General features: G+C 49.5%; 1 protein-coding gene and 1 long non-coding RNA gene across 6 annotated transcripts in view; one reads left to right on the forward strand and one right to left on the reverse strand.

Moving 5' to 3' along the window:
* GRHL1 (grainyhead like transcription factor 1) overlaps positions 1–1,331 on the reverse strand; it is a 50,139-nt gene extending 48,808 nt beyond the window's left edge. For 2 of the 5 annotated variants that reach the window (XM_046660200.1, XM_046660198.1), the window contains exon 1: positions 1,186–1,331. In XM_046660200.1, coding sequence (XP_046516156.1) covers positions 1,186–1,205 — 20 coding nt within the window. In that variant the 5' untranslated portion in view covers positions 1,206–1,331. Of the gene's footprint in view, positions 1–598; positions 732–992; positions 1,031–1,185 lie in introns of those variants that run through there. The other 3 variants (XM_046660199.1, XM_046660196.1, XM_046660197.1) reach the window with 2 other exon arrangements.
* A 945-nt stretch (positions 1,332–2,276) lies between these two features.
* On the forward strand, positions 2,277–10,859 carry LOC124240004 (uncharacterized). Its single transcript, XR_006888750.1, has 3 exons — positions 2,277–2,631; positions 6,383–6,629; positions 9,531–10,859. It is a non-coding gene; the product is annotated as an uncharacterized LOC124240004 (long non-coding RNA).
* Positions 10,860–12,502: the final 1,643 nt, after the last annotated feature.

Genomic DNA, 12,502 nt, shown 5'->3' on the forward strand with positions numbered 1-12,502 from the left:
ACTGCATATTCTACACCACAAGATAATTCCACTTAAGATATGCCAGACATAATATCTAACATTCTCATCCAGAAAAAGAGCACTTAAACAAAATGATCCTTAGCAGATAATCATAAAACTGGGGGGGAGGGGCATTCGCCCTGGATTTACTGATCTGAAATATACTGATTGGTTTAGTGCGATTTACTTATTTTTTTAATAATTTTTTTTATTTTGGAACAATTTTATATTTACAGAAAAGGTGCAAAGAAAACACAGAAATATCCCTCGCCCGGTGTCCCCTAAAGTTTACATTGCCAAAATATTTCTTTAATCGCAAACTCCAAAAAGCATAGTTGGTACAGTACTTTCTAAGTTTATCACCCTGATTTCCAAGTTTCAACCTCTTCATATTTTCTGAGCATTTTAATTACAGTAATCTGTAATTACCATCAATGATGCAAGTGGCAAAATAACTCCTACAACAATTTTCTCACTCACACAGCCAACCAGAGAAAAGAAAATGCCAGGACACGAGAGCACGTCAACTTTTCCCTAAATTTCTTTCGGAAGTCCCAGCAGGCCGGCCGAATGACACGGTTGTGCGACAAGAGATTACCTGGAGAAGTCTACCTTTTCAGACGCAGAGCGCGTCCCAAAGAGCTCCATCGGCCCCACAGAGCACAAGCGACCCGGGAGGGGGGCACCGGGGCGCCCGCGCGTCGGAGCGCGGCTCTCGAGGCGGGGCGGCCCGAAACCGCCTCCGCGCACCCGGGCCGCCGAGATCGCGCGCCCGTGCGATGGTCCCCCGTCCAGGATGCTCAGGCCAGGAGAGGGGAGGACTCCTCTCCGGAGTCCAGTTCCCAAGATAAGGGCCTCCCCAGGGGGCTTCGGTGGAACAAAGGCGGGGGGGAGTGCTGGACCGCAAAGGCCGCAGCGGAGTCGCAAGTGGACGGCGGGGCGCGCGGACCCCCCACGCCCGGCCTCGGACCCGCGCCCCCGGCCGCCCTTGCCTGGCTTGGCCTCGGGCCCCCATCTCCGGCCGCCTGGCCTCGCACCGCGCCCCTCCACCTGCCCGGCCTCGCACTCCCGTGTGCCGGTCCGCCCGCCCTCGCCTCGCCCGGCCTCGCAGCAGGTGCGGCCGGCCCGGCGGGCAGCGGCGGCCCGGGCCGCACGGCCGGACTCTCGCGCCGGCGCCGCACTCACTTGTCGTACTCCTGTGTCATCGCGCTCGCTCGCCGCTGCCGGGCCGCAGAACTGGACTTTCGGGTTGGGACAGTACACCCGATCCGGGGGGAGGAGGCGGCGGCGGCGGGTCCGGAGCGGCGGCCCCGACGGGTTGGGTTCGCTTTTCTCGCTCTGAGCCGGCTCGGCGCGGGCTGCGCGCACTGGGCACCCGGCCTCGGCCGCCCATTGGCTGGCGGCCCGCCGGTCCGGGGAGGGGCCTCGGGGCCAGGAGGCCGGCGGCGCCCCCTGATTGGCTGGCGCACGGGTGCCGGGGCGGGGCCGACGGGGCCGAGCGGCGCGGGCGGGGGTCCGCCGCTCCGCGTGGCCGCGCTCCGCGTGGCCGCGTCCGAGTGGCGCGCACGGCGCCCTGCCCAGACTGGCGTGGCCGCGCGGCTGCCGGCGCGCACCTGCCGCCCCTCCGCGGGCCTCCGCGCGCCCACCCGAAGGCCGCCGGGGTCTGAGTCCAGGCGCTGCTGCGAGGTCGCAGCCCTCGGCCGCCCACTTGCGGGCCGGGCCGGGCCCTGGCGCCGCCCCTCGGCGCTGGACGATCTTGCCTTGCCGCCCACCCACCCGAGCCCAGCGCTGCTCCAGGGATGGAGTCTCCCCAACCGGTGGCCGCACCCCTCACGGGCGCCCCGCCGTCTGCGGCTCGGCTGCCTCAGGCACCCTCCCGCCTGGGGTCTGCGAAGTGCTGCGCCCTCGTTGTGCGCCCTCTCACCGCTCAGTCCGCGTCCACTTACTTAGGAGGCCTCTGGCTTTTACCCGAGAAAGCTCAGATGTCTACCGCCTCGCTTTGCCCACGACAGCTGTCCGGCTTTAGACCCTCCTGCTCATCCATCTCGTACTGTCCACTATGTGACAGTCACTGGACAACTGCTACAGTCTCCTAACCTCATCTCCCCTCGTACAGCCAGGGTGGTACCTGCAGAGTGGTCGCATGGGTCACCTGAGCCACCTTGTCCCAAGTGCCTGCCTCCTCCCCCCCTCCCCCGCGTTCTGGGCCCCACCTCACTGCTGACCCCCACCAGTCTCCCACTTCTAATCTCTGCCTACCCCTTAGCCCTCTCAGAACCCCCATCTGGGCTTCAACGCACCCCTTCCCCGTACTCCCCTCCCCCAGGGCTCCTTCCTCAGGCTCGATCGCGCCTCCCCGCTGCCGCTCCTTCCAGCAGCCGTATTGCTCTCGCTCCTCTTAACCACCCAGCTTCTGTTCATTTCCACCCCTACCCCTGGCCCAAATTGTCCTTCCTGAGCTGAAGCTTCCTTCTCCTCCAGGGTCTGCTCATTCATTCTACAAATATTTATTGAGAGATCTACTATATGCCAGCCTCTGTTCTAGATGCTGAGGATACAGCAGTGAACAGAACAGACAAAATTCCCTGCCTTCTTCCAGCATCCTAGTTGGAGTGACAGACAATACACAACGTAAGTAAATTATATAGTATATTAGAAAGAGGTAAGTTCTGTGGGGGGAAAATAAAGCAGAGCAGGAAGCTGAGAAGCACGGGGTGGAGTCTGGGTTTGAAGACTTGAGGAGGGGCGGCCTTCAAGGAATTGGGGAGGAATGGTTCAGGCAGAGGCGCAGCTTTGCAGAAGGTGGGGACAGTGAACAGCAGGACGCCAGTGTGGCTGGAGGAGGACAAAGCAGGAGGCCAGGGGAGACACAGGCCTTTGCATGGACTTTGGGTTTTACGGGGTGAGATGGAGAAGCATTGGGGGGTTTGGCGAAGGCCCTGACAGTGATCTCATTCATAGCATACAATAATATGGCTGCTGGGGGGTAGGGGTCAAATGTGGAGGCAGGGAGACCAGGTCAAAGATAATGGCAGCTTGGCCTGGGGTGGCAGAGTGGAGTGGTGAGAAGTGGTCAAATTCTGGATCTATTCTGAGGGTAGAACCAAGAGGATTTACTAAAAATTGCTTATAGAGTGTGAGAAAAAGAGAGGCAAGGACAGCTACAAGGTTTTCAGTTGAAAATGATTTGCCATCGTTGAGATGGGGAACACTGCTGACGTAGATGGTCTGGGGAGGTCAGGAGTTCCATTTTGGACATAAGGTCAAGAGTTTTAGTAGAGATCCAAGTAGATGTTTCGGTAGATGGTTGGATATGAGTCTGGAATCCAAGGGAGAAATCTGGGCTGAACGGACATCTGGGGGTCATCAGCACAGAGATGGTATTGAAGGCCTGGAGATGGGGTGAATCTGCACAGCGGCGGGGGAAGAAAGAACAGAACCAACACTGGATCATGGAGCCTCCAACACCGAGAGGCTGGGAAGAAGAGGATGCAGCAGAGGAGATGGGAAAGAGGAGATCACTGAGTTGGAGGAAAATGGAGGCGGGAAAGCCAAGTGAAGGAAGTGAGACAAGGAGAAGGGCGTGGTCAGCCGGGTCACGTGCTGCCAGGAGGTCTAGTAAGATGAGGATTTAGCAACATGGAGGCGTCTGAAGCCTTTCTTCAGCTCCAGCTGTCCTTCATCTGCTCCTGCCGTCGTCCTGCTGCCTGTGCTCCAGGCCCTTTGGGACCTAAATGAGCCACCGTGGACACTTCTTTCTGTCCACTTTTGCCGTTTCCAATTTCTGCCCCCTAACCCCAGGTACAATGCTAGAGCATGGAGCTTGTTCTATTTTCATATTCACTAGCTTCTTGTTTAAATAAATTATATTTTTTAAGTGAGCTAATTTAAGAAATTATTAAGTCAGTAATAACACGGGGGGTCCTTTCCTACGGTGCAAATCTTTGGAGCTGTGTGGCTTCTAGTCCGTTCGATTTACTCCCCCGGTGCCTCAGCTGTCCCTTCCTTAAACCGCTCGTCGCGGCTGCTCTGCTTCTTCATTAATTCAGTTCTGCATGAGTTGAGAGAATGACTGTAAGTTGATCAGATCTGGATTCAAATCTCAGATCTGCCTCATACGGTATTTTTACCTTAAGCAATCTACTTCACTGCCACTCGGTTTCCTCATCTATAAAATGAGGAAAACAGTATTAAGTTTCGTGGAGTTAAACAAGATAATATTCTTAAAGAATCTCCCACAATGCCTGGCGCAAAGACATCTGATATGGTTTCCATCTTCTTTAGAGGTTAGGAGGGCCGGGACCCTGTCCACTTCCTCCAAGGGCTCGTTTGTTGGCCATGTGACCTAACCATAACCTGACCAGCCATTTGCAGCACTCATCACATGCAGGGACCTCACCCTGAGGAAATAGTGTTGGAGGGATATCTACAGAAGCGGCAAGATGATGGCAGAGCCTCCCTGCCTGACACCCAAGGCGCTGCCCCACCCAGTTTGCCAGAGCCATCATGCCGTCCGCCAGTGTCCATTGTGAGATGAAAGCCTTCCGCTCTGGAGAAATGGGGTGTGGCAGGGAGAGTGTGGACTCTCCACCCTCGCCTCCCAACTCTGCAACCTAGGAAAGTTATTTCCCCTCTGAGCCTCAGTTTCCTCAACTGGGGAATATGGGATAATCGTTCCTATTACCAAGGGTTCCATTTGTTGGTTTGTCTCGTGAAAATTGTCTCAAAAAATGCTAGACCTGTTGGAACTCAACAAATATTAAATGTTCCACCTCCCCATTTTTCTTCACTGTATTATAAGTTGCTTAAGGGACAGAAACTATATCTCATATTTAAAGAATCCACCATCATCTAGCATAAGGGTAAGCATATTACAGAGCACTGACGACTGTGGTTATTCAGGATGGCAACGACATTAACCTTTAGGTGGTATTTGGTGTTCAAAGTGATATATATACACCTGTGCTAAGTAGAGTCTTAAAACAACTCTTTGAGGTAGACAGGGTTATGCCCATCTTACACATGGAGAGACGAGGTCCAGAGAGATTGACAGATGTATTCAAAGCCTCATAGCCAGTAAGTTTGGGACACGAACACAGACTCTTGTTTCCGAATCCCACATTTTCCCTTCTAGGTGGTGCTAATGCCAATATGTGAATATTTCTGCCAGATAGTCTGAGTTTAGCCTGTGGCCCCATTATAAAGCAGCCGAGACACTTTAAATGTGGCAGAGCCACAGCTGGGGCTTCCTAGTGACAACGTCTGCCTTGGGAAATGGCATTTGATTGTTCTCTAAATTGATTCTCAAACTTGACTCTCAGGACTCTCCATTTTTGGGTATCCACGTGCTCTATTTTCAAACGTCCTAGTGGCGTTGCCATGAATGTGCTTGCTCATGAGGGCTTTGCCCCCTCCCCACCGTGCCTGCCTGTTATGCCAGGGTGACTGTAGTCTCAGGTGAGTCTTGTCAGATACCTGGGACTTGATCCAGACTCTCTCCCTGTTTCTGAATGGAAGCAGAAGAAGTTATGTCGAGTTGGGTGTCACCTTCTTGCTGGCAGCTAGCACCCAGATGTCTCACGTTCTTTTCTTATGGCTTCACTGTAGATTGATCATTACAGTGGAGGCTCAACAGTTGCAACACAGCTGCCAGAAAGCCCTCGGCTCAGAAACACTGGTCTTAACCTCCAGTAAACCTCTCTTGCCTGTGACTAACACTGAGTGGGGTGGAGCCATCATGCTCACTGCCGTTTCAAGAAAACACCCCAGACAGGGGAGCTGGGAGGCCAGGGCTCTGCTGGCTGGGGCATATTTGCGTATTTTACTCTTTGAAGAAAAGGTTACTCGTTGTAAAACATCTTCATTATAACATAATGTCCATTTAAAATTGTCATAGCATCTCACTACATTTTAATACGAGAGATATTACCCTCACCTTATACATAAGAAACCAGCAAAGAGGGATTGTCACCTGCCCAAAGATGACATTTCATTAACTCAGTTTTTATAGTAATCTCTCCCCAGCTCAGTGTCCTTTACTTGAAATTAGAGTATTTTGATTCACTTTGGTATGTCTTTTCTAAGCCATGAGACTACTGATTCCAATATTTGGAATTTTGAATTACTCCTGTTGGTGATGATTAGAAAAAGGAAGAACTAGGGGTTGAAAAAAGGGGAAGGGAAAAATCAGGAGAATTTTGCAACAAGCATCAAGAGAGAGAAAAGAAGCGGAAGCAAGGCTCAGCGTTTCAGGATTGCTTTTCATGAGGGCAGAGGGACTGGTGCGTTTGGTCGGAAGTTATCATGGGCACAAATGGCCAGATTCCTTTGGAACTGGGAGGTAGTTGAGCATATTTACTTAGGTGTCCTTCAATCCTTTCAGTAAAAGCTCCTCAATGCATCACAAGACTGCAAGTGACTCTGCTGGGCCACTGTGGGGATCAGCAGATGGGGACACGAACTCGGAGACAGAGCGTCGGAGGGCTTTTCACACGTGGATGGAGGGCGAGGCCGAGACAAGAAGTGCTTCTTCGGATGTATGCGGTCCTTAGTAAGGCAAAGCAAACGTGCAGGCATCTCACTGAAAATGCAGAGAAGAGAGGTCCTCAGTTTCTGATGAGCTCTGGGAGGTAAGTGGAATTAATTGTATAAACCTCATTATTACATTTTAGATGTGTGAACTCTCCTAACACACTTCTTCTTTGGCACGTTGCCTATATTATCTTTGTCAACTCTGTTTTTCACACGAGGTCTCAAGTTTCTTAATCTCAAAATCTCCTTCCCAGCCCTCCGGTGTATATATACACAACTAACTCATGATCAGGCACTCAAGTTCCTCAATCTGCAGACCCGGGCACATTAGCACACATGTTGTAAATGCCTTCATGGAGGTGTGTGCTGTATGCTTTGGGAAAGATGCCTTCTGCCTGGGAGCTGAGTGGGGAGAGCGGAGGGGATGGCATTTGAGCAGGGTCATAAAGGAAGAATAAGGGTTCTCCTGAGATGAAGGAGGACCCTTCTGACAGAGAATACAGCAGGAGCAAAGGCCCTGAAGTGTGAGGTGTCATGGCTTGTTCAGGAGCCCTTTGCCTGAGATTGAGGGAGCAGGGGCAGGGCATGAGACGGGAAAAGTTGCGTGAGAGCCTTTGGCAGGCATGAGACCTCGGACAAGGTCAATGGTGCAACTGTCTCCGCTATCCACTGAGAACATCCACACGATGGGCCGCCCAAGCCAAGCCGTCGAGCTGTAGGCAGCAAAGAGCCATCGAAGGTTTTTGAGCCTCAGTGTTATTAGATCTATTTTTGGAAAATAGCTGGCAGAGGACTGATGCACGCTTGGAAAGCAGAGATGTTTTGCAACCCACTAGGAGGGAAATGATGAGGGCCTGAGCTGGGCAGTGCATCCTCGACGGAGGATTGGAGACTGGCCAGAGAGGCACTTGGTGGTAGAACTGCCAGGGCTGAGTGATGGATGAGAAGTTGGGGGTGACGATGGGAGGGGCTGGCGATTTACAGCTTGGGTGATTAGGCGAATGGTGCTGTAATTGAGAGACGAGGAGCATAGAGGACGAACAGGTTTAGGGTGGAGATTCCGAGTTGGGGAGTTGGTGAGGACATACTTCAGTCACAAATGCTTGTGTTTTCTTCTTTGGAGTAGCATTCTGGTTCCTTAGATTCCAAACTGACATCACCAGGGGCTGAGGTCTTTAAGAGGCAGTGCTGTAAGGTGGTGAAGCCCACAGATTCTGGAGCTAGGCTGTCTGGAGTCAGAACATCTCAGTGTCCTTATTTGTAAAATAATACAGTACCACATCATAGGATCATTAAGGGGGTTAAAAGAGGTGATATATGTCAAGTGCTTAGAACAGGGCCTGGCACATTCTAAGCACTATATAGATATTTGATAAATACCATGGGCAAAAGTTATGCCCATTTTTCCCTCTTCTGTCTTAAAAATATTTCAGTTTGATTCAAAATCAACATTTGGAAGGCAGACAACTGAGTTCATTCATTGAATAGAGATCATTGCACTGCAGTCACTGATGAGAAAGCAGGAAGCTTTTTGTAATTTTTCATCATCATTACTTTCATCAAAGAGATTTACCGAACATCTTTTGGATGTAGGGTTCTATACGGAACCATAAGAAATGGCCCCCATTCTCAAAGGCTTACTGCTGAGTTAGGAAAACAGGACACATGCATAAGTAGGTTAGATTAAATGCCAAAATAAGAAGTGCTGGAAGTGCTGAGGAATTGAAAGAATGGAGCTCCCCCTGACGCTGAGAAAGGACGGAGGGAGGATGAAGTAAGTTGAGTAACAGAGGGAGCCCAGGACCAGGACTGGAAAGTGGATGGGGGAGTGTGGGCAGTCCTTACCCTCTGTGCCTCTGTGCATGGGGGGGTGGGGGGGGGGGTGCTGGGTGATAAAATGCCAACTCTCGGGCCTCCCCACCCACTCTGGTCCTCAGGCTGTGGTGAGGAGGGGGCAGGCAGGGGAGCCCCAGGAACGGTTTAACGAGCCTTGCCTTCATCAGCTGCCTGATCAGATCCCCGGGCTGCGCTTTGAGAAAGAAACTGGAGAGATAGTGAGGAGTGGAGAGGGGTTGACATGTGGGAAGTGCCTTTGACAGGTTGGCCAGCGGGAGTGGGGGAAAAGGCCCTGCCCGAGGGCCTCAGCAGGGTGACTGCCTAGGGGGCAAGGGACCCCAAGCAGAGGAGACCTTCCCAGGGAGACTCTTAGTCTGGTTGAATTTCTAAGAGAAAGGTGCAGATAAGTAACACATTTTGTAATATTTTCTTATTCTCTAACGTGATAAAGAACACATTTTTCCTACTTTTGACCTTGGGAGTTTTTAAATTCAGAGACCACCTTTTCATTTTAGGTAATGTTTAACTTAATCACTTAATCTGAATTAATGTGGACAACAATGGTGACAAAAGGTAATTACTTTTAAGTGGTATTCTAACTTAAAAATTCCTTTGGGAATATCTGTGAGTCAGCCAGTTCAATGCAAATACCCATAAAACATGTACTAATTGTTCCAGAAGGAAATAATTGTTGCAGAGGGCAAAAGGCCAAGTGAGCTGAAATACCAGGGTCTTAATTTATAAAGTCAATAAAAGAGCTCTTTTGTAAGCTCTTCTCAAGTCAAAGCGCATTACCAGGCAAGTCTGGCCCTACAATCGCTTTATGCTTAAATACTTCACAAGGGCACAGAACGAGGGAACATACTCTAAGAGCTGCTTGAAAACGTTCTGTGAGAGACTTAAGACTGTGTGAATTTACTCAGCTTTCAAGAACGCAGAGGCATTTTCAATTTTAAAACGTTGCTGGCAACATACTCAAGATAAAAATACACACTTTTAACTCTGCAATATATAACAATTCACAGAACTTTTTACAGCAGCCACACTTTGGAAATTCTGTTCAAGATTTTCCTTAAGACTCGGAAATAATGCTCCCTCTCTCCTTCGAAGCCATAGGGCTTTCTGTGTAATTATAACGTTGAATTAAACTGCTTTTTTTCTAGGTGGCTTTGTGCCAATAGAGGGGAAAAAAAAACCCTATAAAGAGAGAACACAGAACCATAGACTTTCTACAGGTAAACACGGCCGCCTGCCGCCCCGGCCCTGGGCTCTCCTCCTTCCTTTGGGCTGTGGGAGGCTTCCCTTCCGTGTGGCAATGACAGGCCTGGGCGCCCTGGGAGAAATGCTGTCCTTCGGTGTGATAAGATACTTGGTGGCTCATCGCTCTGTTAACCATCATTACATCCCATAATAATGCTGATGGACCTGATGCAAGAGGAGGCAAAGCTGGCAGGTAGGAGACACTCCTTTTCCTTTTAAGTCTAACGTGGAATTTCAAGCTGCCTACAGAAACCTCCATTCTTTTGAAGGATTAAAAAAGAAAAAAACACCCCAAACCCAACAAAACTATGTTCTTAATGTATGAGATATCTTTGTAGATTAATGAAATATTTGGGCCAATGTTCTATATTCTTGTGGGAAAAGACTCTCATGGTACGTTCACTGATTTAATTTTAAAAATTGAAGATTTTGTTTTAATCGACGGTGACCAAACCTTTAATTGCTAGTTGTAGATGAATAGATTTATCTAGATATATTAAACGAGAAAACATGTAAAATGTTCACTGGGTAGAAAGGTGCTTAGTAAATGTGTCCCACAGCTGTGTTTTCTTTCCACGATGTTTTGCTGGTCCAAATTTGATGCTCAGTCACAATTCCAGCATGTCCGGGCTGTTTGCGTGGCTGTGAGCTTAGACTGACCACGGAGACACATAAAACAACTTAAAGACTGTCTTTGCCAGAAGTGTCTGCAGCCATCCATTCTCATCCCCAAGAAGTCTGATTTCACTCTATGACAACAGTCACTGGCTCCGGGACTATGGGAAACCTCACCTGGTTTTCTCTCCCTTTAGGGTGGTCACCAAAATCGTAAAATTATGTTTCATTGCAGTGGTAAGGAATTTAATTTTTTTAAAACAACATAAAATAAGATTTGCTCATAAAAGAGATGCCACTCACATCAAGAAATATCACAAATCACTATAGTGGCAAAATAATTTATTACTTCCCCTGAAAGGAAAGTAGAAATTTGATTCCTGCTCCTGGCGGGGGCAGCCTGGGAAGCTGGGTCCTCTACACCCTGAGCTTCCCGTGGTGCTGATCTCCTCTTCTCAGCTCCATTGGGCTCTATTTGTACATCCAGTGTGGCACTTAGCCTGTTTCTGCCTTATTCCATAGTTCTGTATCTTTGCAGTTTAGAAACAGCTGAGGCAAGTATTCAGGCAGAGATAGGGCTGGAGGGTGCCCTGTGCCCGTGCGGGATGACTGCAGCTCAGAAGAAATGGCAGCCCAGCCTACTAAGGCACGTTGGAGGGTGGAAGGGATCTAGAAACGCCTCCACACACCCAGTGAGGACACGGAAGGCAGCGGGTGGAGCTGAGCACCAGCGGCTTTGTGGACAGGCCTGAGGCCAGTGGGGGCTGAGAGGAGCAAGGCTCAGGGGGTTCCCCTGATGTAGGCTCTGCTGTAGGGGTGCTACCGCACCAGCACCAGAGACCATCTACATCAGAGCCTGGCAAGGACCCAGAGGACACAGGTGGAGTTGGGGCTCTTCCTCCATCCCACCCTTGAACCCAGAGGCCATCTGGGGAAGGAGACGGAAGGAAGAAACAGCCCTAGTAGGGATTTGAACTTTAATTTTACTAAATATTTATTCCAAAGTGACTATTTTAATCCTGAAGAGACTAAGATATCTTTAATTGGTAAGATTAAAGATCAAGGTGCTGTCTCTCCCTCTTTGCTGCCCTCCACCCCTACCCAGCAGGATGGAGGCTAGGGACAGCTTACAGACAGCAAGGGCAAGCAGCATTGTTTTCGTATGTCGAAAGCAGTGAAATCAATATGACTCTGCTAATATGGTAAGCTCCTTGAGAGAAAAGAGGGTTGAAGTCTCCGGAAAGACAGTGTAGCGCAGTAGTTTATTCCAGAGTAAGTGTGTGACTCTGGGCAAGTTACTCAGCCCCTCTGTGTCTCAGGTTTCCCCTCTGTAAAATGGGGATAATAATAGCACCTACATCATGTGGTTGTTGTGAGGATAAATTAATAACTCATTTGCTAATTTCACTCGGTTGCTAATATATAATATACATGGCACTTAGTTATATATTATATATATCATTTAGAAAAGTGTCTGGTACATAATAGACATTATGCCAGCACTTATTATTATCAGTCATTCCCTAAGACTAGAGCCAATCTGGATGCTAATAGCCATGAAGTATCTGACAGTGCCGTGGTGGGTAGGTGATCAACAGATGTTAGGAATTGTTCACCATCGCATCACATTTTGCACATATTAGACGTTAGGACTTTGAACTCGAGAGCAAAGACGACATATACATTGTCCATTGCCTGTTAACAGTCCCCTGACCTTTCCTTGTTAACAGTACCCTAACTTTGCTCGAATGTTAGACAAAGATCCATAATCTTAGGGAAGGTAGGAATGCATCATGATAATCTAAACTAGTCGTGGTAATCCTATCCCCCTTCGCTAAGTAAAGAAACTCTACTGGCGGGCTTCTAGACAAGCTTTCTCGCCAGAGAGGCTCTTGAGGAAGTCTTCTGTCCAGCCCCACCTTTCTACCTTGAATTTGGTCGTGTGGAATTGTAGTACCCATCTTGTGACCAAGAGGTAGCGAGCTGAAGAACAAAGAGCCAGCATGTGGAGGACGGCAGGACCAGACCAGTCTGGGTCCTTGATAGCATTGAGCCTTGAGCTGCCCAACGAACTGGAATGACTTGATCCAGAATTTTCGTTATGTAAGAGAAATAGACGCCTCTGATTTAGTAGGTAGGGATTCAGCCTACAAGCATTCCTTAATTCACGTACCACATCATTTACTTTTAAACCTTTATTGATATTCGATAATCAGGGGTTCTCACACTTCAGCGAGTATCGGAATTCCTGGAGGGCTTT

Source organism: Equus quagga, chromosome 5, assembly GCF_021613505.1.
Source record: "Equus quagga isolate Etosha38 chromosome 5, UCLA_HA_Equagga_1.0, whole genome shotgun sequence".
Lineage (NCBI taxonomy): Eukaryota > Metazoa > Chordata > Mammalia > Perissodactyla > Equidae > Equus > Equus quagga.